At 41.6% G+C, this 26,519-nt stretch overlaps 1 protein-coding gene across 1 annotated transcript in view; it reads right to left on the bottom strand.

Annotated features, from left to right (window-relative positions):
* The window catches only part of LOC121282821 (ethanolamine kinase 1-like), a 509,597-nt gene that overhangs the window by 96,239 nt on the left and 386,839 nt on the right, over positions 1-26,519 (bottom strand). The window contains exon 10 of the mRNA XM_041196636.1: positions 7,886-7,954. Coding sequence (XP_041052570.1) covers positions 7,886-7,954 — 69 coding nt within the window. The remainder of the gene's footprint in view (positions 1-7,885; positions 7,955-26,519) is intronic.

Genomic DNA, 26,519 nt, shown 5'->3' on the forward strand with positions numbered 1-26,519 from the left:
CAAGAATCAGGGAGAAACCAAGTCAAACTTCAAACAACAGCTACAGAGACAGCAGGACACAGGGCAGCAACATCTAAGCCTTTAAAACCTGGAGACTACAATATCTTAAAGTCTCCCGCCTGTTCATTTACAAGTTCATCAGTACAGAAACTTAACATCCTGGGAAGAAGACTATACATAACTAACTTTGTGACCTGCTGAACAATCTATCTATTCAAGGAAATCCTGCAACAATCCTGATATATGACTCCAGCTACTTGAATCCACCTAGACTACCCTTCAGGAGTGAAAATGCTTTCTTCACTGGACCTGCAATGTATACTTCTAAGATGAGCCAAATACATGATTACGAACTAATCCGTTATCTGTAATTGGTAAAAGTGCACTATCCTTTGTAACTGTATTTTTTCTTGAGTTGGCGTGTGAGTGATGTAGTGTTAGATTTTCAGTGTGAATGAGTGAATAAGTAATCTTACATATTTAAATCCATGAAAGCTTGTGGCTGCTTATTCCAACTGACCCCAGACTCTAGGGTTGAGAAACAAACACATCCTCCTTTATAAAAAACACACTAATTACTGACATCAAGGGAAGCGAATTGGGGTTTCAGTTCTCTCACATCCCTGATTGTAACAGTAACAAATTAATGAATCCGCCGTTAAATAGAACCAGCAACTTATTCCTATAATCCTAATTACTCCTTAAAGTACATATATAAAATGATTTCCTGTTTTTGTTTCAATTGAATTATAGTGAATAAAGGGATTTTGCTGGAAAGATTTTCAAATTGCGCAACTTTATCTGTAGATTATAAAAATCTTGATTCAGGTATTATATTTCTTGACTAAAGCAGGTTAATTGGAATAGAGCTGTACATTTTATTGATGATAATGAATCCCAGTCCGCAGCTATGAAAACCTGTTAAAAGAAAATTACCAACTACAAATGGGAAAATATAAATTGTTCTTGCAGAAATTAACATTTCAAAAGACACTGATAGATTGAAAACGTACCGAGAGAGACTGGTAATAGGTACTTCTGTATGGAATTGTTCTATCTGCTGTTTTTTGCCAACTCCAGGTTAATACTTTGTTAAAACAGCGAATAAAGGAATTTCATACAACTGCGTTCAAGTGTCAATCACAAATGTTGCACAGTACCATGTCAACCCAGCAAACATTGAAGTTAAAAGCTTTGAAAAGTAATTTTTAGAAGTTAACTGTAGATTGATTCCAGACTTTAACAGCACTACCCTTTTATAGACTCATTATTCATTTCGAGATCGGTATTCCTCTAGGCACTATTTTAGTACACCAATTAAAAGATTTACCCTTTTGTGTGTCATACTTTAACATCATCATTAACCCATTTATTTTAAATGAATCAAAACCATTGGTGAAAGTAGCACCCACCCGCACACAGGAAATCAAACTCCAAATTCAACTTACATCCTTTCAGCTTTGCAAAGTGAAAATGCTGCAATCACGGTATATTATTTCACAGTTTGCAATCATTCATCTGGCAGCCTAAGTATCTTAAATTGCAAATATTGAGTCAGCTTCATTTTTAGCTTTTAACATTTTCATTTTGTTAACCTGAAAAGAAGTGAACTCAATTAGTGAATAGTACTATTAAAAAGTGTTAATTTTGTAGCTACTCCACAGCTCTTTTCTTTAACATCTTTTTTAACCCTTTCAATAACTCAAATATTTCAATGTCCTTGTTTATTGGTAACCCATTCAAAAATCTTAAAGAACCAAAAACATTTCAGGGACTATATTTATTTTCTTCAAAACAAATACACTGATATCTTGTGGTAGAAAAGCATAAAATATGATTGAGTCCAATGTGTTTTCAACAAAAAGTGACTTTTAGTCTGTCTTAAAAAAAATTTCATTTACGTAGCGCTTTTCATGCTCACCAGATGTCTCAAAGCGCTTTACAGCCAATTAAGTACTTTTTCATGTGTAGTCACTGCTGTAATGTAGGAAACGATGCAGTCAATATGTGCATAGCAAACTCCCACAAACGGCAATGTGATTGTAGTAATTATGGTTTTATTTAGTGTGAAATGTACCTTTAAGAATGATACTTGTTAGGCAAGAGCATGTGATCTGTAGTAACCAATAGGAGAGTAGCATGGGCTACCAAAGCTGTCAATGTAGAGTGAGAGTTGGAGTTGAAATCACACGTGTAGTCGTTGCTGAATGTATTGTAAATAAACTTAAAGTTTCCACCCAAGAAGTATCTGCAGATCAACTCTATCATTAACATTACAACTCGGCCACCCTAAAACAAACTGGCGATGAGGATAAAACAGGATTGAACAGAAGAACAAAAGAAAATTGGCATTGTGCCTTGCCCAGTGAAAGTAAGTAGCACACTCCGTTAGAATTGAAGAAGTTATCCCCTCTCAAAATGCCACAATTTGGGAGAATTGATTCTTTTGAACCAGCCACAGATGATTGGTCTCAATACGTTCGTTTCTCAAGTGAACAAGATTACAGGGGAAGAGAAGAGGCGAGCAATCCTCCTGAATAGCTGTGAGAGCAAAACCTACAGTTTCATTTGAAGTTTGACAGCACCCAATGCCCCAGATTCAAAAAACTTTGATAAATTGGTGGACCTCGTGAAGGGTCACTTTCAACACCTCAGTTATGATGCAGATGTTCAGATTCAATTTGTGAAACAGAGACCCAGGTGAGACAATTGCATTCTATGTGGCAAACTTGAAGCAGCTAACAGAATATTGTGAGTTCAGTACGACTCTGAATGACATGCTCAGAGATTGTTCAGCATGTGGTGTGAAAGAGGACACTAATCAGAAAAGATTATTATCAGAAGAGAATCTGGATTTAAGAAGGTGCTAGAGATAGTGCTGGCCATGGAAAGCACAATAAGAGATTCAAAAGTAATACAGGGTGCACAAAATGGCACCATCCTCCACATTGGGTGGGAAACCTCAGCGAAATAGACGTGAAAAAGGAAGACTCCACCAATAAGCGGGAAACAGCTCCCACTAGTTGAAGAATAAAGAAGAATAATTTAGCATCAAAATTGAAGAATAATTTTAATAAGGTGGAAACAATCAGTCTTTTAGCAATTAGCAATCTAAAAAAATTGATTGCTACTATTGTTACAGAAATTGACATATGATGAGGGAATGCAAGGAAAGATTCAAGCAGGCTTGTAAACAAAAGAAGAAGCCCAATGAAATCTACTATATAGAAGAGCCTGAAACGACAAATTCAGAAATTTACTCATTATTTAATCTGAAAGTTGGAAAGACGGAACCAATATTTGCCACAGTGCAAGTAAATGGCAGACCTGTTAAAATGGAAATGGACATGGGAGCTTCCACTGCAGTAACTGGGGAACATACCTTTAGTTATTTGAATAATGGTGAACATCAATTAGTTTAGAAGAAACAGCCGCCAAGCTAAATACATGTCCAGGTGAAGACATACAAGTAAAAGGCATGAGCAGATTAACTGTCCATAATGGAAGCCAATTGGCAAAGCTACCAGTGTTGGTATTAAGAGGCAGAGGACCAAGCCTTCTAGGACGAAATTGGCTAAGTGAAATCAACCGTGATTGGTCACTGAGATTCCAAAAGAAAGCTGGAAGCATTCCTGTTTTGAAAAAGAAGTGCGTAAGGACTCAACAACCTGTAGAAATGCAGGCTGTCTTAAGCCAAAACCTGGAAGAACAGCAGAAAAAACTGGAAGAGATCCTGCTTTATGACAGAGTTCGAGATGAGGTGAGCAACCTTTGAGGGAAAAAGAAAACCTGTTGAAAGACCTTCACACACTATAAGATTCCCTCAGGTCAAAGTTTGTACCTCTGAAAAGTATGAAGAGAAACAGAAAGAATTCAGCTCCTCTGTGAACAAACTGAAGAATGAGTTGGCAGAAGAGACACAACACTGCTCAATTTTCTAGGAGGCAGTAAACAAATACAAAAAAGAGGAGGAGCAGAAGAATCAGCTAAATGAAGCCAAAGTCACAGAATTTTCCAAGAATCAGACAGAAAATGAAATTTTGGGAGACTCAGCCACTGAGCTCAGACAAGTTGAGCTTGCATCTGAGAGAAGTCTGGCCAATAGTGAACTCAAAAAGAAGGCCAAGATTAAAGTCTGTGCTAGAGAAAAGGAAAGTACACATTCCAAGAGAGGGAGGTAATCTATTTGGGTCAGCAGGTAGATTCCCAGGGCCTCCACGCTGTTGAGAAGAAAGTGAGAGCCATAAAAGAGGCACCTGCGCCAAAGAATGTCTCAGAGCTCAAATCATTCCCAGGAATGATCAACTATTATGGGTTGTTCTTACTAAATTGGTCTACAGTACTGGCCTCCCTGCTTCCTCTACTGAAAAAGAACCAAAGTTGGTGTTGGGAGGCACCCGATAAAGAAGCTTTCATAAAGGTGAAACAATTGTTGCACTTGTCCAGTCTATTATTGCATTATGACCAGACGAAAACATTTGTGCTGACATATGATGCATGTCCCAATGGAGTGGGAGCAGTGCTCTCTCATCGAATGGATGATAGTACGGGACAGCCAATAGCTTATGAATCAAAAACGCTCACCACAGTGGAAAAGGGATACTCGCAGATAGATAAAGAAGGCCCGTCCATCATCTTTGGTGTCAAGAAATTTCACCAGTACATACACGGCTGCCATTTTTCAATCATTTCAGACCACAAACCATTGCTAGGATTGTTTAGTGAGGACAAGGCCTCAGCAGGAATGCAATGATGGGCTTTAATTCTGGCACCTATGAATACACTTTCGTACACAGGCCTGGCAAACAAATTGCAAATGCCGATGCTCTTAGTCGTTTGCCTTTATAAGAAAATGATGAGCACTTCCCAGTTCCACAGGAACTTGCTTTACTGTTAAATTTCTTAGATTCCTTGCCGGTATGTGCTTGACTGATCAGACACTGGACAAGACGGGATCCAGTCCTATCTCAAGTATGAAAACAAGTGCTTCATGGTTGGTCAAAGGAGCTCGTATCTGATGAAGTGAAACCGTACTTCAACAGAAGACATGAAATAACCAGCCAGGATGGCATCTTATTATGGGGAACACGAGTGATAGTTCCTCCAAAGGGAAGGGAACCATTTTTATTTGAACTACACAGTGCCCATCCAGGAATTTCCCAAATAAAGACCATAGCATACAGCTCTCTATGGTGGCCTGGGATTGATGGTAAAATAGAGAGTTTAGAAAGCACTGTGTGCAATATTAGCAACTGCAAAAGTTGCCAGTCACAGCTCTGTTACACCCATGGGGGTGTCCAGATAGACCCTGGGTGCAGTTACACATTGACTACATTGGATCTTTCCTACTCATTGTTGGTGCCCATTCAAAATGGCTGGACGTATATGAGGTGAAGTCACCAAAGTTGAGCACTACAATTGAAAAACTACATCACAGTTTTGCCATTCACGGACTACCATAAGTAGTCATTTCTGATAATGGCAATGCATTTACAAGTGCTGAAATTCAATTGTTTAGCAGCCTCAATGGTATCACTCATGTAAAAACTGCACCACCCTTCCTCAAATGGACTGGCCGAAAGGGCGGTTCAAATGTCCAAGACAAGCATGAGAAAGCTAACTGGTGATTCCTTGGCAACCAAGCTAGCACACTTTCTTTTTCATTACAGGACTACCTCTCACACAACAACAGCTGTCACACCTGCAGTTATTGTTGAAACGCCGACTCAAGATGAGATTGAGTTTAATAATGCCAAATTTAGAGAGGAAGGTGGAAAGGAGTCAGGGAAGCCTAAAAAACCAGACATGACTGGCATAGTTGTGAGAGGAAATTTACCATGGGAGAGCCAGTATGTGTGAAAGACTTTGGGGAAAAGCCAAAGTGGTTACCGGGTGAAATAAATGCGGTGACTGGATCTCTATCTTACCACATGGAGGTGGAAGGCTGGATTTTTCATAAACAGGTGGACCGTTTAAGCAAGAGAGAGACAAATCACCAACATTTGGTTCCACCAGTGACCATGACGGGGTCCGCGATTCCTGTTGAGGATACTCAGCCCAGGATAGACATGTCTGCTGTTCTTCTAATAGTTGAAGATACAGAACTGCAAGTGCCCAACAAAGCACCTGATTTTCAGGCAACTCCGGAAAAGGAAGTTCCTGACAAATAATTTGGAGTTGTGGAGCTGTGACATTCCACACGTATCAGGAAACCACCTGAAAGACTGAAACCTTACCCTTATGTCATCTTGAAAAATATCTACTTGTAAATATAATATGTATAGCTGGGTTAAAGGGGGAGAACTGTAGTAATTGTGGCTTTATTTAGTGTGTAATGTACCTTTAAGAATAATACTTGTTAGGGAAGATCACATGATCTGTAGTAACCAGTAGGAGAATAGTGCGGGCTACCTCAGCAGTCAACGTAGAGATAGAGTTGGAGTTGAAAGCACATGTGTAGTGGCTGCTGAGTATATTGTAAATAAACTTGAAGTCTCCACCCAAGAAGTGTCTGCAGATCAACTCTATCATTCATAGTACAACTCGGTCACCCTACAACAGTGATCATGTCCAGATGGTCTGTTATTTTTTGTGAATTTGATTGAGGGATAAACATTGGCCAGGCCACCAAGGATAACTCTCCTGCTCTTCTTTGAAATAGGGCCATAGGATCTTTTACTTCCACCTCTGCAAGTAGACAGGGCCTTGGTTTAACGTTTCATCTGAAAGACAGCACCTCCAACACTGCAGTAGTACACCATCAGGACTGCACTGGAATGTTAACCTTGATTTTTGTGCTCAAGCCCTTAAATGGAATTATGAACCCAGGTCCTTGTGTTTCAGAGGCATGAGTGCTACCAACTGAGCCACAGCTGACACAAAGCTAGTAAAGTTCTTGATTTCTAAAAACCTTTAAATTAATCAATACCAGTGTTGTGAAAGTATACTTTCCTTGGCTAAATGTAGCAAAATTATTACAGCATTTATGAACAGAAGGAGGAATGAGACCGAACAAAAGTTGGAATAGTGAATAATTATCTGGATTTATCTTCAGATTTTTGAGGTTTGCAGTAACATTTCTGTGTCAAATTCAAAACTACAGCCATCTAGAATATTATAACATATAAACCAAAAATTCTAAGATTGTACAGAGGGTCAATCAACACTTGCAAGATAGAGTAATAGTTTCAGTAGGATCCTTGAGGTCTGAGAAATGTTCAACAACTACAACAATAAATGTGCATTTATGTAGCACCAACCTTTCTCCTTCAAATGCTGACTGGCTGGTCCTGCATTGCCAAGTTTAGGTTCAATTTTGCAGAATTTGCATATTTTAAAACTTTCTTGAATGTAGATGTTGAGATGTTTTTGAACAAATCCTTATTTATCCGAACCATTGTCATAGGAATGATGGCTGCACAGCATTGATGAAAGAAAAGGTGAGCATTATTTGAACTGAGCTTTTCCTACGACCACAGGGCTAAACATGCAACATTTCAATAACTACTTCAAATGAAGAATCACAAAGGATTTGTTTGGACATAGCACAAAACTTGTCACCTAAAGAATTTGCCGCAAAATTTGCAACATCAGTACGTAATTGAGAAATGTGAATGATATCATGATCTAAAATTGTACTGATCCACTTCCAGTAATTTATGTTATCTTCATCATGACTAACTATCCAGGGTGAATCTCAATGTCCAGTTATAAGACTAGCAATTTTTGTCATATTCCGTTGATGCTGTATGATCACAGCAACATACAAGTGGTATATTAGGTTTTTAGTAATTTGTCATCGATCAGCTTTAATGATGTCCCGTCTCCAGCTTGCTCCAGCTTTCCCATCGCAGTGTGTGTGAATCTAGCTGTTCTCTGGCATTACAAAGGAAGCTGCAAGGCCAGGATGTCATTCTTCTTCTTGAAGTACTGTTTGAAACGTTCTCTGGCGTATCTATTCATTACAAAATTGCATATCATTAGCCAGTAGTTCAATTTTACTTTTCTTTTTCTTGTAATCTATTTGATATATGACTATTCAAAAGGGAGGGGATAATCGAGGAAGTTACAAGCCAGTCGATGTAACATTGGTAGTGGTGAAGTTATTGGAAACCTTTATCAGGGACAAAATTAACTTTCATTCAGAAAGCTCTGGGTTAATCAAGGAGAGCCAGCATGGATTTGTTGACAGCAAATTACATTTAATCAACTTGATTGAAGTCTTTGATAAAGTACAGAGAAAGTCGATCAAGGTGGTATAGTAGATGTTATGTATATAGACTTTTGGAAGGCATTCAACAAAGCGCTGCACAGGAGGTTTACTAAGGAGATGAAAGTCTATAGAATTAAGAGGAAAGTGATGGTTATGGATACAAAATTGAATTTGTGACAGGAAGTAAAAAGGGGATGGATGGATAGATGTTTTCTAGACTGGGAAGTGGTTTATAGTAGTGTTCCCCAAAGGTTAGTTTTGGGTTCATTACTCTCTTCAGATTTTACAAATGACCTAGACTCAAGTGTCGGTAGCAGCATTATAAAGTTTGCAGATGACTCAAAACCTGGCAAAGTAGTGACATGGATACTTATAGGATTCAGGATAACATTGAGATGATGAAGAAATGGGCAGAAGCATGGGAGATGGAGCTCAATGTAGCGGTGTGTGAAATGCTGCACTTTGGGCAGTTGAATATGGAAAGACACTAAACTATAAATAGTACAATTTGAGGAACTTAGATGAGCAGAGAGACCCGAATCAACCCTGGTTCAATGAAGAGAGTAGGATAGCATGCCAAGATAGCATCAGACCATCCTAGTGAAGCTACAATACAGGAGTACATGCATGCCAAACAGAGGTAGAAGCATGCAATAGACAAAGCTACATGATCTCACACCCTACAGTAGTTATAATGGGGGACTTTAATTACCCAAATATAGACTGGGATATTGCAAGTGTAAAGGGCAGAGAGAGGGAGAAGTTCCTGGAGTGTGTTCAGGAGAATTTTCTGCAACAGTATGTATCCAGTCCAACAAGAAAGGAAGCACAGTTAGACCTGGTTCTTGGAAATAAGGTAGGCCAAGTAGATCAAGTGTCATTGGGGGAACTTTTAGGAGACAGTGATCATTGTACCATAAGTTTAGGATGATGGTAGAAAAGGACAGTGGGCAACCCAGAGTAAGAATAATTAACTGGGGAGAACCAATTTCAACTAGGCAAGAACAGAGCTGGGCCAGACAGACTGGAACCAAAGGTTGGCAGGAAAAACTGTAACAGAACAATGGGCTACCTTCAAAGAAGAAATGGCTTGGGCACAATCAAGGTATATTCCCTCAAAAAGGAAAAGTAGGGCAATCAAATCCAGAGCTCCATGGTTGAAAAATGGGATAGAAATTAAGATAAAAAAGAAAAAGTGTGCTTATGACAGCTGTCAGGTAGAAAATACAATTGAGAACCAAGTTGAATACAGAAGGTTCAGAGAAGAGGTGAAGATGCAAATAAGTGAAGTGAAAAGGAATTATGAGCAAAGGCTGGCAGCCAACGTAAAAGGGAATCCCAAAATCTTCTATCAGCGCATAAATAGTAAAACGGTGGTAAAAGCAGGAGTAGGGCCGATTAGGGACCAGAAAGGGAATTTATACATGGGGGCAGGGGCATGGCTGAGGTATTAAATGAATACTTTGCATCTGTCTTGACCAAGGAAGCAGAGGCTACCCAGGCCATGGTGACACTAGAAGCATTCAAAATTGATAAGGAGGAGGTATTGGATAAGCTGTTAGTACTTAAATTTGACAAGGCACCGGGACCAGATGAGATACATCCAAGGATATTGAAGGAAGTGAGAGTGGAAATTGCAGGGGCACTAGCCATAACCTCTCAGTCTTCCCTTGATTTAGGGGAGGTGCCAGAGGACTAGAGAATTGCAAACATTATGCCCTTGTTCAAAAACGTTTGTAAGGATAAGACCAGCAATTACAGATCAGTCAGTTTAACTTCGGTGGTGTGGAAGCTTCTCAAAACAATTATTCAAGGTAGAATTAATAGTCACATGAAAAAATGTGGGTTGATTAGGAAAAGCCGGCATGAATTTCTTGAGGAAAACCTTGTTTAACTAACTTGCTGGAGTTATTTTTGAAGAGGTAACAGAGAGGGATTGATAAGGTTAATGCTGTTGATGTGGTGTACATGGACTTCCAAAAGGTATTCGATACTAATGGCTCACAACAGACTTATGAGAAAAGTTATAGCTCATGGAATAAAAGGGCAAGTAGCAATGTGGAAACAAAATTGGCTGAGTAATAGGAAACAGTGAGCAATGGCTAATGGATATTTTTCAGGCTGGAGGAAGGTTTATAGTGGAATTGCCCAGGGGTCAGTATTGGGGCCCTTGCTCTTCTTGATATATATTAATAATCTTGGTGTGCAGGGGACAATTTCAAAGTTTACGGATTTCACAAAATTTGGAAGCATTGTAAACTGTGAAGACGACAATGTAGAACTTCAAAAAGACAGACAAGTTGGTGGAGTGGGCAGAAAGGTGGCAGGTGAAGTTCAATGCAGTGAAGTGTGAGGTGATTCATTTTGGTAGGAAGGACATGGAGAGCCAATATAAAATAAGGGGTACAACTCTAAAGGGTGTACAAGAGCAAAGGGACCTGGTGTATATGTGTATAAGTCATTAAAGGTGGCAGGACAGGGAGAACTGTGAATAAAGCATGCAGCATTCTAGGCTTTACTAATAGGAGCAGAGAGTACAAGAGCAAGGAGGTTATGATGAACTTGTATACGACACCAGTTAGACATTAGCTGGAGCATTGTGTACATTTCTGGGTGCCACACTCTAGGGAGGATGTGAACATAGAAAGAAGAGGTTTACGAGGATGGTTCCAGGGATGAGAAACTTCAGTTGCGATGATAGATTGGAGAGGTTGGGACTGTTCTCTTTGGAGAGAAGAAGGCTAAGAGGAGATTCAATAAAAGTGTTAAAAATCATGAGGGGACTGGACAGAGGAGATATGAAGAAACTGTTCCTGCTTGCAAAAGGATCGAGAATGAGAGGGCACAGATTCAAAGTGATTTGCAAAAGAAGCAAATGCGATGTGAGAGAAAACTTTTTCACACAGCGAGTAGTTCAGGTCTGGAATGCACTGCCTATGGTGGAGGCAGGTTCAATCGAAGCATTCAAGAGGACTTTAGGTGATTATTTAATTAGAAACAATGTGCAGGGTTATAGGGAAAAGGCAGGAAAATGGCATTGAGTCAAAATGCCCATTCGGAGAGCAGGTGCAGACAAAATGGGCCAAATGGCCTCCTTCTGTGATTCTGTGACCTACGAACCAGATCAAAGCTCTGCCATGTCAAGTTGTGAATGTGGTGGACAATTAAACAGCTCATGGGAGAAAAATACTCCATGAACGTTCTCATCCTCAATGACGGCGGAGCTGAGCACATCAATGCAAAAGACAATGCTAAATCATTTGTAACCATCTTCAGTCAGAAATACAGAGTGGATGATCTATTTCAGTCTCCTCCTGAGGGCTCCACATCACAAAAGCCAGTCTTTAGCCAATTTGATTTACTCTATGTGATATTGGTGAACTTCTGAACACACTGGATACAGCAAAGGCAATGGGCCCTGACAACATCTGGATGCAGTACTGAAGATGTGTGTTTCAGAACCATCAGTACCTCTAGCAAAGCTACAACACCGGCATCTCCCACAATGTGGAAAATTTGTCCTGCCCACAAAAAGCAGTACAAATCCATTTCCACCCCAATAGTCTACTCTGAATCCTCAGCAAAGTGATGTCAACAGTCTTAACAAGCAGCACTTGTTCACTAATAACCTGGCCACCAATATTTAGTTTTGGTATCATCACAAACACTCAACTCCAAACCTCATTACAGCCTTGGTTCAAACATGGACAAAACTGCTGAATTCCAGAGGTGAGGTGAAAATGACTATCCTTGACACCAAGGCAGCATTTCAACAAGGAGCCCTTGGAAAATCAAAGTCATTGGGAATCAGAGGAATGCTTTCTGCTGGCTGGAGTCATACCTAGCAGAAAGGAAGATGGTTGTGGTTGTTGGAGGCCAATCTTCTCAGTTCTTGGGCATCGCTGCATGAGTTCCTCATAGAAGTGTCCTAGGCCTAAATACCTTCACCTGTTTTATCAATGACCTTCGCTTCATCACCAAGTCAGAAGTGGAGATATTCACTAATGATTGCATAGCATACTGTTCCATTCACATCACCTCAAATACTGAAGCAGTCCGTGTCCATGTGCAGGAAGACGTTCTGGTTTGGGCTGATAAGTGGCAAATAACGTTCGCATCACAGAAGTGCCAGGCCATGACCATCTCCAACAAGAGAGAATCCAACTATCTCCCCTTGAAATTCAATGGCATTACCATTACTGAATCTTCCACTATCAACATCCTAAGGGTTACCATTGACCATAAACTGAACTGCACCAGCCATATAAATACTGTAGCTACAAGAGCAGGTCAGTGGCTGGGAATTCTTTGGTGAGTAACTCATCTCCCGACTTTCCATAACCTGTCCATCATCTACAAAGCATAAGTCAGGAGTCTGATGGAATACCCCACACATTTTTGGATTATTGCAGCTCCAACAACACCCATGTGGCTCAAAACATAACTGGCCAATGCAGCTGGTATGTTGGCATCACATCCAACATGTGAAACCTTCACTCTGTTCACCACTAACATAAAGTGGCAGCACTGTGTGCCACCTTCAAGATGTAATGCATCTCACATCTTTGACAGCACCTCCCAAAGCCATGACTTATATCTAGAAGAACAAAGGCAGCAGGCATATGGAAACGCCAGTATCAAGTTCCCCTTCAACTGACATGCCATCTTGACTTGGAAATATATCACTGTTCTTTCATTGTCACTGATTCTAAATACTGGAACTCACTCCCATCAGCACAGTGGGAGTACCTACACCACATGGACTGCAGCAGTTCAACAAGTCAGCTCACCAGCTTTGCAAGGGTTATTAGGGATATGCAATTAATGCTGTCTTTGCTAGCAGCCAAAATGATTGAAAAACTGAGAGCATAATTATTTCTCCTGGGTGATTGAGTCATTAACTAGGACATAACAGCACATAACAGGTGGCAACAAGATCTAGATGCATGAGATTACTCCCTTGAGGAGACAGTGCTGGAGATCGGGAGGAGCTGGAAGATGCCATGGTCACAGGCAGGGCAGGATGCATTTTGCCTTGAGATTTATGGCCAATTCAGCTTCCTTTCATGTAGATAGAATAGGTACAGAAGGAGGCTATTCATCTCATTTAGTCAACAATGGCTTCAGCGAGCATCTTTTGGCTGCAGGGATTTATCCAATTTCCTTTTGAAAGCCGCAATTGAATCTGTCTCCACTACACTCTCAGGCAGTGTGTTCCAAATTCTAATCATTCACTGCATAAAAAATACTTTCTCATGTTGTTTTTAGTTCTTTGGCCAATCGCCTCAAATCTGTGTCCTCTGGTTCTCAAACCTTCTTGCCAAAGGGAATAGATTCTTTCTATCTACCCGGTCTATGATTTTGAACACCTCTATAGCTACAGCCATTCTTGATTCTTAATCCCCAAACTTACCCTCACTCAAAAGCTACATATAGTTTCATCATACACATTCTCCATGGTACATCTTAGACCATAGAACCATGGAAAAGTTACAGCACAGAAGGAGGCCATTTAGCCTAACTTGTCCATGCCAGCCTGAGGACCCCCAGGCCCCCTTTCTAATGCCACCTTCCGGCACCCGGCCCATAGCTCTGCAGCTTACAGCACTTAAGGTGCAGATCCAGATACTTTTTAAAAGAGTTTAGAATTTCTGCCTCTACCACCAACTTGGGCAGCAAATTCCAGACACCCAAAGTTCTTCCTCATGTCCCCCCTACACCTCTGCCACTTATCTTGAATCTATGTCCCCTGGCTCTAGAATTCTCCACTAAGGGAAACAATTTTATCCTGTCCACTCTATCTATTCCCCTCATAATTTTGTATTTTGTACACCTCAATAAAGTCACCTCTCAGCCTTATTTGTAAGGAAAATAACCCCAACCTATCCAACCTCTCCTCGTAGTTACACTTTTCTAACCTTGGCAACATTCTTGTAAACCTCCTCTGCACTCCAGAGCTATTACGTCCTTCCTGTAATGTGATGATCAGAACTGCACACTATACTCCAGTTGTGGCCTCACCAGTGTTTTATACAATTCCAACATTATATCCTTACTTTTATATTCTATGCCAATGAAGGAGAGCATTCCATATGCCTTCTTTACAACCTTGTCTACTTGAACTTCTGCCTTCAGGGACCTGTGTACTTGTATGCCAAGATCTCTCGCTTCATCTACCCCTCTTAGTATATTCCCATTTATTGTATAATCCCTAAAACTGTTTGACCTCCCTAAATGTACGACCTCACACTTCTCTATGTTAAAATCCATCTGCCACTTTACCGCCCACTCCACCAACCCATCTATATCGTTTTGGAGATTATGGCTATCCTCTACACTATCCGCTACCCGGCCAATCTTTGTGTCAACTTCAAATTTCCCAATCGTGCCCCCACGTTCACGTCCAAATTGTTAATATATAACACAAACAGCAAGGGTCATAACACCGAGCCCTGTGGAACACCACTTGAAACAACTTTCCATTCGCAAGGGCATCCATCAACCATTACCCTTTGTTTCCTGTTACAAAGCCAACCTTTTATCCAGTTTGCCACATTACCCTGAATCCCATAGGCTTTTACTTTCCTGACCAATCTGACATGTGGGACCTTGTCAAATGCCTTGCTAAAATCCATGTACACAACATCCACTGCACTACCTTCATCAACCGTTCTTGTCACTTCCTCAAAGAATTCAATCAAATTTGTGAGGCAAGACCTTCCTTTAACAAATCCATGCTGACCATCCCTGACTAGTCCATGCCTTTCCACATGACAGTTAATCCTTTCTCTCAGGATTGATTCTACTAATTTGCTCACCACCGATGTAAGACTAACTGGCCCATAATTGTTTGGCATTTCTTTTGATCCCTTGAACTTTATCTTCCAGGGGAATGATCCACCTCAGCTTCCCAGCCCTGTGGGAACTGGAAAAGGAGGAAAAGGAGGCCATCATGGTATATAGGCTCTTGAGTTTGTCATAGGAGGACACCCCAACTACCTTCTTCAGATTCTCAGTATCCATCCACCTCACATGAAGCTACCACTCAAGTTTCACTTTGCAGAAGCACAAGTGTAGGCAAGAATAGTTATAGGACAGCAAATATGCATTGGGATCAGGGTGAATAGTTTAATATTTGTAAGTGCTATTAGTTGTGACACATTTGTGTGGCTTGTTTTTGTCGGATTATGGTATTTGGGTGTCAAAATTGGTAGCCTTTTTTTATAGTGATCTCCCTGGGGAAGGAATTGAAAGGGCTGAATGCAAATGGTGGACTGTCTGATGGATTCTCAGTCATGGAAGGTAAGGCATGTGGAGATAGTGCTCCAAAGAGTGACAGTGATTAAAAGTGGTTTTCAATTAGATAGATGCAATGGACCCTCCCAGGTATGGTACCAGGTGTAACACTCTGGTGCTCCCCTGGTGCCCCTCACATTTTCCTCTTCCTCAACCTACTCCTTCGACTCTTCTTGTGATGCCCCTGAGCTTAACATTTTGTGAAGTATGCAGCAAGTCACCACAAATCTGGAACCCTCCATGTCCTCCTGTCCCTCTCTCATCCAGCAGCTAGTACTGCTCTACTGAGCCTCATTTCCACCTCCAATTCTTCCTCCAGAACAAGATGCAGCTTTGCAAGATCCCCATGAACAAGCACTCACTTTCTCTGAGTGACTCCTAAAAGGTCTCCAATAAGGTAGAATCTTACAGAACTCACTGTTTTAGGTGAAGTCCTCAAAGAATTTCTGGAATAAACAATTGCATGTGGGTGAAGCCTAGGGTGTCCCAACAAGCCACCCAATGCGAATTAAAAGTCCTCTTCAAACTCAGAGTAGTCAATTGATCTCCAGCAGCAAGTGAAAAGTGAAAGCTGAGGATAGCTTTAAGTGGTGCTCAACATCCTCAGCAATGATTTCTTTACTTCTGTTCAGATGGTCACTATTGGAAGAGGTCAATAATTGCAGTGCCAGCCAGAAAAAGGGTGTGCAGCCTCTTTAATGTTCAGAGCTACTTTAATTGGTCTCTAGCAAGCGCTTCAACAGCTTTACCAAGTTGGCATCTTGCACTACAGGTGGCTAAACATGCATCGCTTCTCAAGGCCTCCTGTTGGCTGACTTGGAGACCCTTTAGCACCTAAAACATCCAATGAAAATAGTCTCCTGTATGTCTTCTGAAACCACACGTCCTCGATAATCTTTAATTCCTTGTAATGGCATCTGATATCCCTTCTGCTTAGTCATAATCAAAAAGCCCATTCTATCATACCAGTAACTCATGGGGCACTGGCAGCACCCAATGTGACAACTACAAAGATTAATGGATCATTGTTACATTTTTGGGTTTGTCGAATCATTTCATCCGAAACATTTTGGCTCTAATATCCTAGATCATTCTCACAGGCAAGTTCCAACTCTCTATACCTTGGGGAGTCTCCATCGTTGCCTTAAGATCTCAGTAAATGTTTGATAACATGCCAGAAAATTAACAAAAAATCCTGCCTGGTAATTGCTTTTCGCTACCGGGCTTATTCTATGGCTCCAAGAGATCACATTTATTTCCAGAATTCCAGAATTTGAAACTGATCAGATGCTTCTCTGATACTTTTAAATAGGCTCATTCATTTGAACAGACAGATAATTTTAGATATTGGAGAAGAGTTACTAGATTTTGATAATCCCAATACTTAAATTTCAAAAGGAACTGTCAGTAACAAGCACACTAAATGAACAATGTACATATTGAATTAATCCTCTCTTCAGTATGTGATCCAAAAATTTTACAATGTTCTATCAAAATGAACCTTTTATGTTGTGTATGAAGATCCACTGAAATAAATTAGACAAAATATTTAATTTTATGTCACAATCACCAATCCATTGATTGGTTACAAATATTTAAGAAAATGCCTTTTTCTTAAAAAAAGCACATGGTTAAAACTTAGAGCAAAAGACCAAGGTGGAATTTTGAAACTCCAGCCCCTCGTAATTGAGTTACTTCACTATTGGGTGGTTCAGTAATCAAGTGGCTCAATGGAGAAATGGATGTTCTGTGTGACATTGAATGACAAGGACAAAAAAAGTCCCATATTTGGTCTTTGCTGAGCTTGTCCCCAGCTGGTTGCTGCAGGACATTTTGGCTATAAGAGCAGGTCAAAGGCTGGGAATCCTGTGACGAGTAATTCACCTCCTGACTCCTCAAAGCCTGTTCAGCATCTACAAGGCACAAGTCAGGAGTGTGATGGAATACTCTCCTCTTGCCTCTGACGGTAGCTCCAACAATTCTCAACAAACTCGACACCATCTAAGACAAAACAATCTGCTTGATTGGCACCTTCTCCACCAGCTTAAACATTAACTCCCTCCACCACCGATGCACAGTGGGAACAGTGTGTACCATCTACAAGATGCATTGCAGCGACGCACCAATGCTACTTTGACAGCATCAGATGCCATTACAAGGAATTAAAGATTATCCAGGACATGTGGTTTCAGAAGACATACAGGAGGCTATTTTCATTAGATGTTTTAGGTGCTAAAGGGTTTCCAAGTCAGCCAACAGGAGGCCTTGAGAAGCAATGCATGTTTAGCCACTGTAGTGCAAGATGCTAACTTGGTTCCAAACTTGCAACCTTTACCACCTAGAAGTGCAAGAGCAACAGGGGCATGGGATCACCACCACCTGTAGTCCCCCTGCAAGCCAAACACAATTCTGACTTAAAATTATTTTTAAAATTCATTCACGGGATGCAGGCTTCGCTGGCTGGGCCAGCATTTGTTGCCCATCCCTAGTTGCCCCTGAGAAAGTGGTGGTGAGCTGCCTTCTTGGACCACTGCAGTCCTTGTGGTGTAGGTACACCCACAGTGTGGGTAGGAATGGAGATCCAGGATTTTGACCCAGTGACAGTGAAGGAACGGTGATATATTTCCAAGTCAGGATGGTGAGTGACTTGGAGGGGAACTTCTAGGTGGTGATGTTCCCATCTATCTGCTGCCTTTGTCCTTCTAGATGGTAATGGTCGCGGGCTTGGAAGATGCTGTCGAAGGAACCTTGGTGAATTGCTGCAGTGCATCTTGTGGATGGTGCACACTGCTGCTACTGTGCGTCGGTGGTGGAGGGAGTGAATGTTTGTGGATGTGGTGCCAGTCAAGTGGGCTGCTTTGTCCTGGATGGTGTCAAGCTTCTTGAGTGTTGTGGGAGCTGCACTCATCCAGGCAAGTGGGGAGTATTCCATCACACTCCTGACTTGTGCCTTGTAGGTGGTGGACAGGCTTTGGGGAGTCAGGAGGTGAGTTACTCATTGCACGATTCTTAGCTCTGACCTACTCTTGTCACCACAGTATTTATATGGCTAGTCTAGTTCAGTTTCTGGTCAATGGTAACCTCCAGGATGTTGATAGTGGGGGATTCAGTGACGGTAATACCATTGAACATCAAGGGGCAATGGTTGGATTCTCTCTTGTTGGAGATGGTCATTGCCTGATACTTGTGTGGCATGAATGTTACTTGCCGCTTATCAGCTCAAGCCTGGATTTTCTCCAGGTCTTGCTGCATTTGGACATGGACTGCTTCAGTAGCTGTGGAGTCGCGAATGATGCTGAACATTGTGCAATCATCAGTGAACATCCCCACTTCTGACCTAATAATGGGAGGAAGGTCATTGATGAAGCAGCTGAAGATGGTTGGGCCTAGGACACCACCCTGAGGAACACGTGCAGTGATGTCCTGGAGCTGAGATGACTGACCTCCAACAGCCACAACATCTTCCTTTGTGCTAGGTATGACTCCAACAAGCGGCGGGTTTTCTCCCTGATTCCCATTGGCTCCAGTTTTGCTAGGGCTCCTTCATGCCACACTTAGTCAAGTGTGGCCTTGATGTCAAGGGCAGTCACTCTCCCCTCACCTCGGGAGTTCAGCTCTTTTGTCCATGTTTGAACCAAGGCTGTAATGAGGTCAGCAGCTGAGTAGCCCTGATGGAACACAAACTGGGCACCAGTGAGCAGATTATTGCTAACAAGTGCCGCTTGATAGCACTGTTGATGACCCTTTCCATTACTTTATTGATGATTGAGAGTAGACTGATGGGACGGTCATTGGCCAGGTTGGATTTGTCCTGCTTTTGTATTCAGGACATATCAGGGCAATTTTCCACATAGCCGGGTAGATGCCAGGGTTGTAACTGCCCTGGAACAGCTTGGCTAGGGGCATGGCAGGCTCTGGAACACAAGTCTTCAGTACTATTGCCGGGTATTGTCAGGGCCCATTACCCTTGCACTATCCAGTGCCTTCAGCCATTTCTTGATATCACATGGAGTGAATAAAATTGGCTGAAGACTGGAATCTGAGCTTTTGGGGACCTCCGGAGGAGGCTGAGATGGATCATCCACTCGGCACTTCTGGCTGAAGATTATTGCGAATGCTTCAGCTTTATCTTTTACACTGCTGTGCTGGGCTCCTCCAACATTGAGGATGGGGATATTTGTGGAGCTTCCTCCTCCACTGAGTTGTTTAATTGTTCGCCATCATTCACGGCTGGATGTGACAGAACTGCAGAGCTTAGATCTGATCCACTGGTTGTGGGATTGCTTAGCCCTGTCTAGCGCTTGCTGCTGATGCTGTTTGGCACACAAGCAGTCCTGTTTTATAGCTTCACCAGGTTGACACCTCATTTTTAGGTATGCTTGGTGCTGCTCCTGGTATGCCCCCCTGCACTCTTCATTGAACCAGGGTTAATCCCCTGGCTTGATGAGAATGGTAGAGTGGGGGATATGCCAGGCCATGAGGTTACAGATTGTGTTCGAGTACAATTCTGCTGCTGCTGATGCCCAGTCTTGAGTTGCTAGATCTGTTCGAAATCTATCCCGTTTAGTATAGTGGCGGTGCCGCACAACATGATGTAGGTTATCCTCAATGTGAAGGCGGGCCTTAGTCTCCACAACAATTGTGCAGTGTCAGTCCTACTGACACTTCATAGACAGATGCATCTCTGGCAGGCAGGTTGATGAGGATGACGTCAAGTATATTTTTCCCTCTTGTTGGTTCCCTCAGCGCTTGCCGCAGCTATGTCCTTAAGGGCTTGGCCAGCTCGGGCTGTAGTGGTGTTACTGAGCCACTCTTGGTGATGGACATTGAAGTCTCCCAGCCAGAGCACATTCTGCGCCCTTGCAACCCTCAGTGCTTCCTCCAAGTGATGTTCAACATGGAGGGGTACTGATTCATTAGCTGAGGGAGGGTGGTACATGGTAATCAGCAGGAGGTTTCCTTGCCCATGTTTGCCCTGATGCCATGAGACTTCATGGGATCCGGAGTCAATGTTGTGGACCCCAGGGAAACTCCCTCCTGACTGTATACCACTGTGTCACTACCTCAATCCTGCCAGTGGGACAGGACATACCAGGGATCGTGATGGTGGTGTCTGGGACATTGATTAGTTTGTGAGTCAGCTCTCCCAATTTTGGCACTAGCCCCCAGATGTTAGTAAGGAGGACTTTGCAGGGTCGATAGGGCTGAAATTGCCGTTGTTGTTTCTGGTGCCTAGGTCGATGCCAGTGGTCCGTCTGGTTTCATTCCTTTTTTGTGACTTTGTAGCGTTTTGTTACGACTGAGTGGCTTGCTAAGCCATTTAAGAGTCAACTACATTGCTGGAGTCACATGTAGGCCGGACCTGGTAAGGTCGACAGATTTCCTTCCCTAAAAGTGTTAGTGACCTAGGTGGGTTTTTACAACAATTGAAAATGGTTACATGGTTATCATTAGACTTTTAATTCCAGATTTTTATTGAATTCAAATTCTACCATCGCTGATCCTACACTGTCGCTGGGTCAAAATCCTGGGATTCCCTCCCTAACAGCACTGTGGGTGTACCTACTAACTTGCTTAACCTATCCAAATCCCTTTGCTGACTCCTTGTGCCCTCTTCACAACTTGCTTCCCTACCTGTGTCAACAGCAAATTTAGCATCCATACGTTCGGTTCCTTCATCCAAGTCATTTATATAGATCATAAATAGTTGAGGCCCCAGCACTGATCCATGTAGCACTCTATTCATCACAACTTGCCAACCTGAAAATGACCCATTTATGCCTACTCTCTGTTTCCTATTAGCTAACCAATCCTCCATCTATGCTAACATGGTACCCCCCTATGCAATGACATCTTATTTTGTGTAATAGCCTTGGATGTGGCACCTTGTCAAATGCCTTCTGGAAATCTAAGTACACCACATCCAAAGGTTTCCCTTTGTCCATGTTGCTTGTTACTTCCTCATAAAACTCTAATAAATTAGTTAAACGTGATTTACGAACAAAACATTGTGAGAAATTAATTTTTTAAAAAATATTTTGGGGGAATATTGTGTTCTTCTGTGAAGAAGACTGTGTGTATGCCTGTGTGTGTGTATGTATGATTTAATTAAGCTGGGCAGAGATTAATAGGAGACAGGTTGTCTGGGGGGGGTTTAAAACATGAAAAGGATAGAAGTGTTAGATTTGAGGTACAAGTGAATAGGTTAGATCTAACATTTGCATTTTTAGATAAATTTAGAGTTTGTTTGAATATCAAAGGGAAGTCAGAGGTAACAAGAAACATGTTTGCATCTTGCAGAAGTTCCATAGGTAAACAGAAGTGGGGATATTATATTTTATTGATCTGAAAGCAAAGACAAAATGGAGACATGAAAAAATTTATATTTGGTAGGATTTGAGTTTCAAAGAGGTGTGAGAACAATGGAACCTGAAATGAAGGAGGGAAAAGGCATTTTAGAGTCACTGTAGCTATTGAGCTGGAGTTGTGAGATGTAGCAGCCAGGAGCAATGGCTGTGGCTCTGGGCTGGGAGAAGATGCAGCTTTGAATCAGACATCCAGCCAAGCCAGAAAAGCCTTGAGCTGCAAAAGGCAGTTTTATTCTGAAGTCTGGATTTCCACAGCAGAGTGGAAACAGGTTGTGTGGTAAGATTGTAGTGAAGCTAAAGCAGTTTATCTTGGATAATATTACTGCATTTTTATAGTTAAACATCTATAAGGGAGTGTTGCCTGGAAGGTGCTTACCTGTGGGTCCAGCCAAATTGAGAGTCTTTTAGGGGGATTATTAGGCTAATTTGAACTGTGCAACTGTAATCTTGTGTGCTTAAACTTTCTTTTATTCTTGTTAATAAAACTTTTACTTTTAATTTTTAAAATCCCAAAAGTGTTACTGGACTTCTTGCTGCTGAGATCAGCACAGCTTCTTCTTGTTTTCAGAATACAAAAAAAGGTTATGGCCTGTAAGCCAAGGTTCTCTCTAGGATTTGGTTTGTGCAGCAATCAACATCGGCCGTGGTCATAGCAACATACAAACGTATGAATTAGGAACAGGAGTAGGCCAATCGCCCCCTCGAGTCTGCTCCACCTTTCAATATGATCATGGCTGATGTGATTGTGGCCTCAACGTCACCCTCCTGCCTACCCCCTATCACTGACTCAATTATTAGTCAAGAATCTATCTACCCCTGCCTTAAAAATGTTCAATGACCCCGCCTCTACTGCTCTCTGGAGAACAGACACATGACCCGCAGAGAAAAACATTTTTCCTCATCTCTGTCTTGAATGGGAGACATCTTATTTTTAAACTGTGTCCCCTAGTTCTGCTCTCACCCATAAGGAGAAACATTCTCTCAGCATCTACTCGGTCAAAACCCCTCAGGATTTTATGTGTTTCTAAACTCCAATGGATACAGGCCCAACCTGTCCAACATTTCCTCATTAGATAACACCCTCATCCCAGGAATCAGTTGAGTGAACCTTCTCTGAACTGCTTTTAATGCAATTAAGCCCTTTCTTAAATAAGGAGAGCAAAACCGTACACAGTACACTAGGTGTGGTCTTGCCAATGCCTTGTACAACTGTAGCAACTTTCATATTCCATTCCCCTTGCAATAAATGACAACATTCCAATTGCCTTCCTGGTCACTTGCTGTATCTGCATACAAACCTTTTGGGATTTATGTACCAGGACACCCAGATCCTTCCATACCACAGAATTCTGCAGTCTCTCTCCATTTGTACTTCCTCAAAGAACTCCAACAAATTAGTCAATTTCCCTTTTCTTTCCCACCACATCCCTTTCAAAAAACCATGTTGACTCTGCCTATTGCATTGAGATTTTCCAAGTGCTCCACTATAACCATAATAACAGATTCCAGCATTTCCCCTATGACAGATGTTAAGCTAACTGGCCTGTAATTTCCTGCTTTCTGTCTCCCTCCCTTTCTTGAATAGATGACTTACATTTGCTATTTTTCAATCTAAGGAATTTTTGAAAATCAAAATCAATGCATCTACCAGCTCAACAGTCACTTATTTTAAGTCCCGAGGATGAAGTCCATCAGAACCTGGGGACATGCCAACTTTTAGCTCTCATACGTTTTTCTCAGTACCCTTTCCCTGGTGATTGTTATTGTTTTCAGTTCCTCCCACTCTTTCACCTTTTGATTCACAATTATTTCTGGGATGTTATTTGTATCCTCTACAGTGAGGAGAGATGCAAAATATTCATTCACTTCATGTGCATTTCTTTATTTTCCATCATTAATTCTCCAGACTCTCTCTAGAGGAGCAACATTCACTTACTCTTTTCCTTTTTAAATACCTGTAGAAACTCTTACTTTCTGTTTTATATTTCTAGCTAGCTTTCTCTCATACTCTAATTTCTCCATCCTTATTATTCATTGAGTCATCCTTTGCCGTTTCTTATATTCTGTCCAATCTTCTGACCTGGCACTGACCTACACGGAATTGTACGTTCACTCAACTGATTGCTGGGATGAAGGGGTTATCTTATGAGGAAAGGTTGGACAGGTTGAGCCTGTATCCACTGGAGTTTAGAAGAATGAGCGGTGACCTTATTGAAGATCTTGAGGGGACTTGTTAGGGTGGCTGCTGAGGGGTGTTTCCTTTTGTGAGAGAGACTGGAACTAGAGGACACATTTAAAGATAAGGGGTCAACCATTTAAGACAGAGATGTGGAGAAATGTTTTCTCTCAGATGGTTACTGTCTGTGGAATTCTCTTCCCAGAGACCAGTGGAGCTAGGGTCAGTGAATATTTTTAAGGCTGAGCTAGATAGCTTCTTGACTGACAAAGGAGTCAAAAGGTATCAGGGTTAGACAGGACTGTGGCGTTGAGGCCACAGTCAGATCAGCTATGATCTTACCAAATGGCGGAGCAGGCTCGAGGTGCCAGATGGCCAACTCCTGCTCCTAATTCGTATGTTTGTATGTAAGGCAGCTCACGCCCATCTTCTCAAGGGCAATTAGGGATGGGCAACAAATGATGGCTTAACCAACAACACCCACATCCTGTGAAAGAATAAAAAAATCCACACCCTTCTGAAGCATGGATGTTGATCTTGAAATGTAAACATGGTTATAATGTTTACAGATGGTATTGAACTTAATGGCTGTCTTCCTTGCAACTTTCTTAGCAGCAGCACTGCTCTCCCATTTGGAAATAGGCAAAGCAGCGCATACAAAGCCTGACTTCTTAAAAGGGAAGTATGTTTTTACATTTTTTGGTTGACAAGTTAACTGTTCTCTTTTGGGTTATATATTTTTTTATTTGCATTTCCAATGATCCATTAGATTTTCTTGCTGTTTAGGCTTGATTTTTCCTTTGTATAGCTTTTATTTGCAACTCTGTTATTTACGACCGTCTGCCTTCCAAATAAAAGTTTCCTGGCAGAAAAGTGGACAGGGTATGAATTCCTTGGAAGGTTCCTTTGGTGTCCCTAGACTTGGAGGGTGAAGAACAATTCATGAGGGAACAAGAAAGGAAGATGTGATGCATTGCACAAATTTTGTACCTTACTCCAAAACCTGCATTTATTAGCTCAGCACAAGGAGGAGCAGCAGCTCTTGTGACAAAGCGGTAGCTTCGTTACATCTGGGCCAGAAACTCCAGGTTCAAGTCCCACACCAGGACTTGCTGGCCATGGAAAGAGTGTTCATGACACAATTCAACAGGCTGATAATCAGCTTGGAATCATTATATCGCCTCCCCATTTTTTCCCAAAAGGGAAAAAGTGTGTGAAGATAGGCTTAAAAAGGATTTGATCAGCCATTCCAGAGAATGCTTCAGCACCTTCATTTCACAAAGTGCCATTCAGCTATGCCATTTGCTGGAGGGAAATATACAGGCAATTTGTACTATAAGGATGGATCTTTCCATGGCATTACAGTCGATACTGCATTTGGTTTTTATATCATTAGATCCTTCCAAACCACCGCAATTTAAGTCAGTTGGTTGTCGATAGGTGCATCAAGAAAGTGGCAGAAGTCCTGTTTGTAAGTGGTGGCACGGTTATTACTTCTCAAGTGGAAAAGAAGCTTTCTGCACTAAAAAGTACAGAGCTTTGCCCAGATGGCAAGGTTCCCAAGAATGGAGAGCATCATAGATGGCATCAATTTACTAACGGGCCATGGAGCTTGCCTTCCACATCCTCATAAGCAGGGTGCTAGGAAGTGCTGGAGCACTAAGTGTCACAAACCTCTCAGGCAACTGTGCACCCATTTTTCCAGGCATCAAATATTGCACTGATATAGTGTTGCTCCATCTCTTGGCCACTGATCCTATTTTTTGTACTGTCACATTGAATTTCCTTTCATTTTACTTTCCCTAGCCTATAAGCAAAGGCTAAAAATATTTTGAGTCTATTTGAATCTTAATAACAACTTGTTCATCTCAATTTGCACCTTGAAGTGGCCCCATCCCATTAATTTTGAGCTGCGAGCCATATCTTACACTTGCATTATTAGACTTAGTGCTGATATAAAGCCAAAGCTTAGGCTAATTATTGAACTGACCTGACCTTACAAGATTGTGCACAATCTGCACAACTGTGGGCAAGCTTGGCCTTGGCAAACAGCCATGTCCAGCCCACATTTTGCAGGGCGCACTAAATCTGAGCTTGTGTAGCCATGGGGGTCCCTATGTGGTTACTTTAACACTAGCTAAAACATCTTCTTTCAAGGAGGAGGTGTTCTTTAAATAACCTTACTGCAGTACATTCCAGATTACATTTTCTATCTTATCTATCACATATCTTTACACCGCCTCTCAGACACCTCCACTCTCAAATGAATAGATCAAACTTCTCAAGTCTCTCCTCAAAACTTGACCCTTGACAGTAGGGATCAGTGCTTCTCTTCCACATTTCCTCCAGTGCTTGAATCTTTCTCTTGTTTCTTGGTGATCAGGTGCAATCTAGCGCAAACACTATAAAATTTTGTCAGTCCGCCTGGCTTTATTGTACTGGTTTGAGTACTTAATTCAAAATATTG

Source organism: Carcharodon carcharias, chromosome 10, assembly GCF_017639515.1.
Source record: "Carcharodon carcharias isolate sCarCar2 chromosome 10, sCarCar2.pri, whole genome shotgun sequence".
In the NCBI taxonomy this organism is placed as follows: Eukaryota; Metazoa; Chordata; class Chondrichthyes; order Lamniformes; family Lamnidae; genus Carcharodon; species Carcharodon carcharias.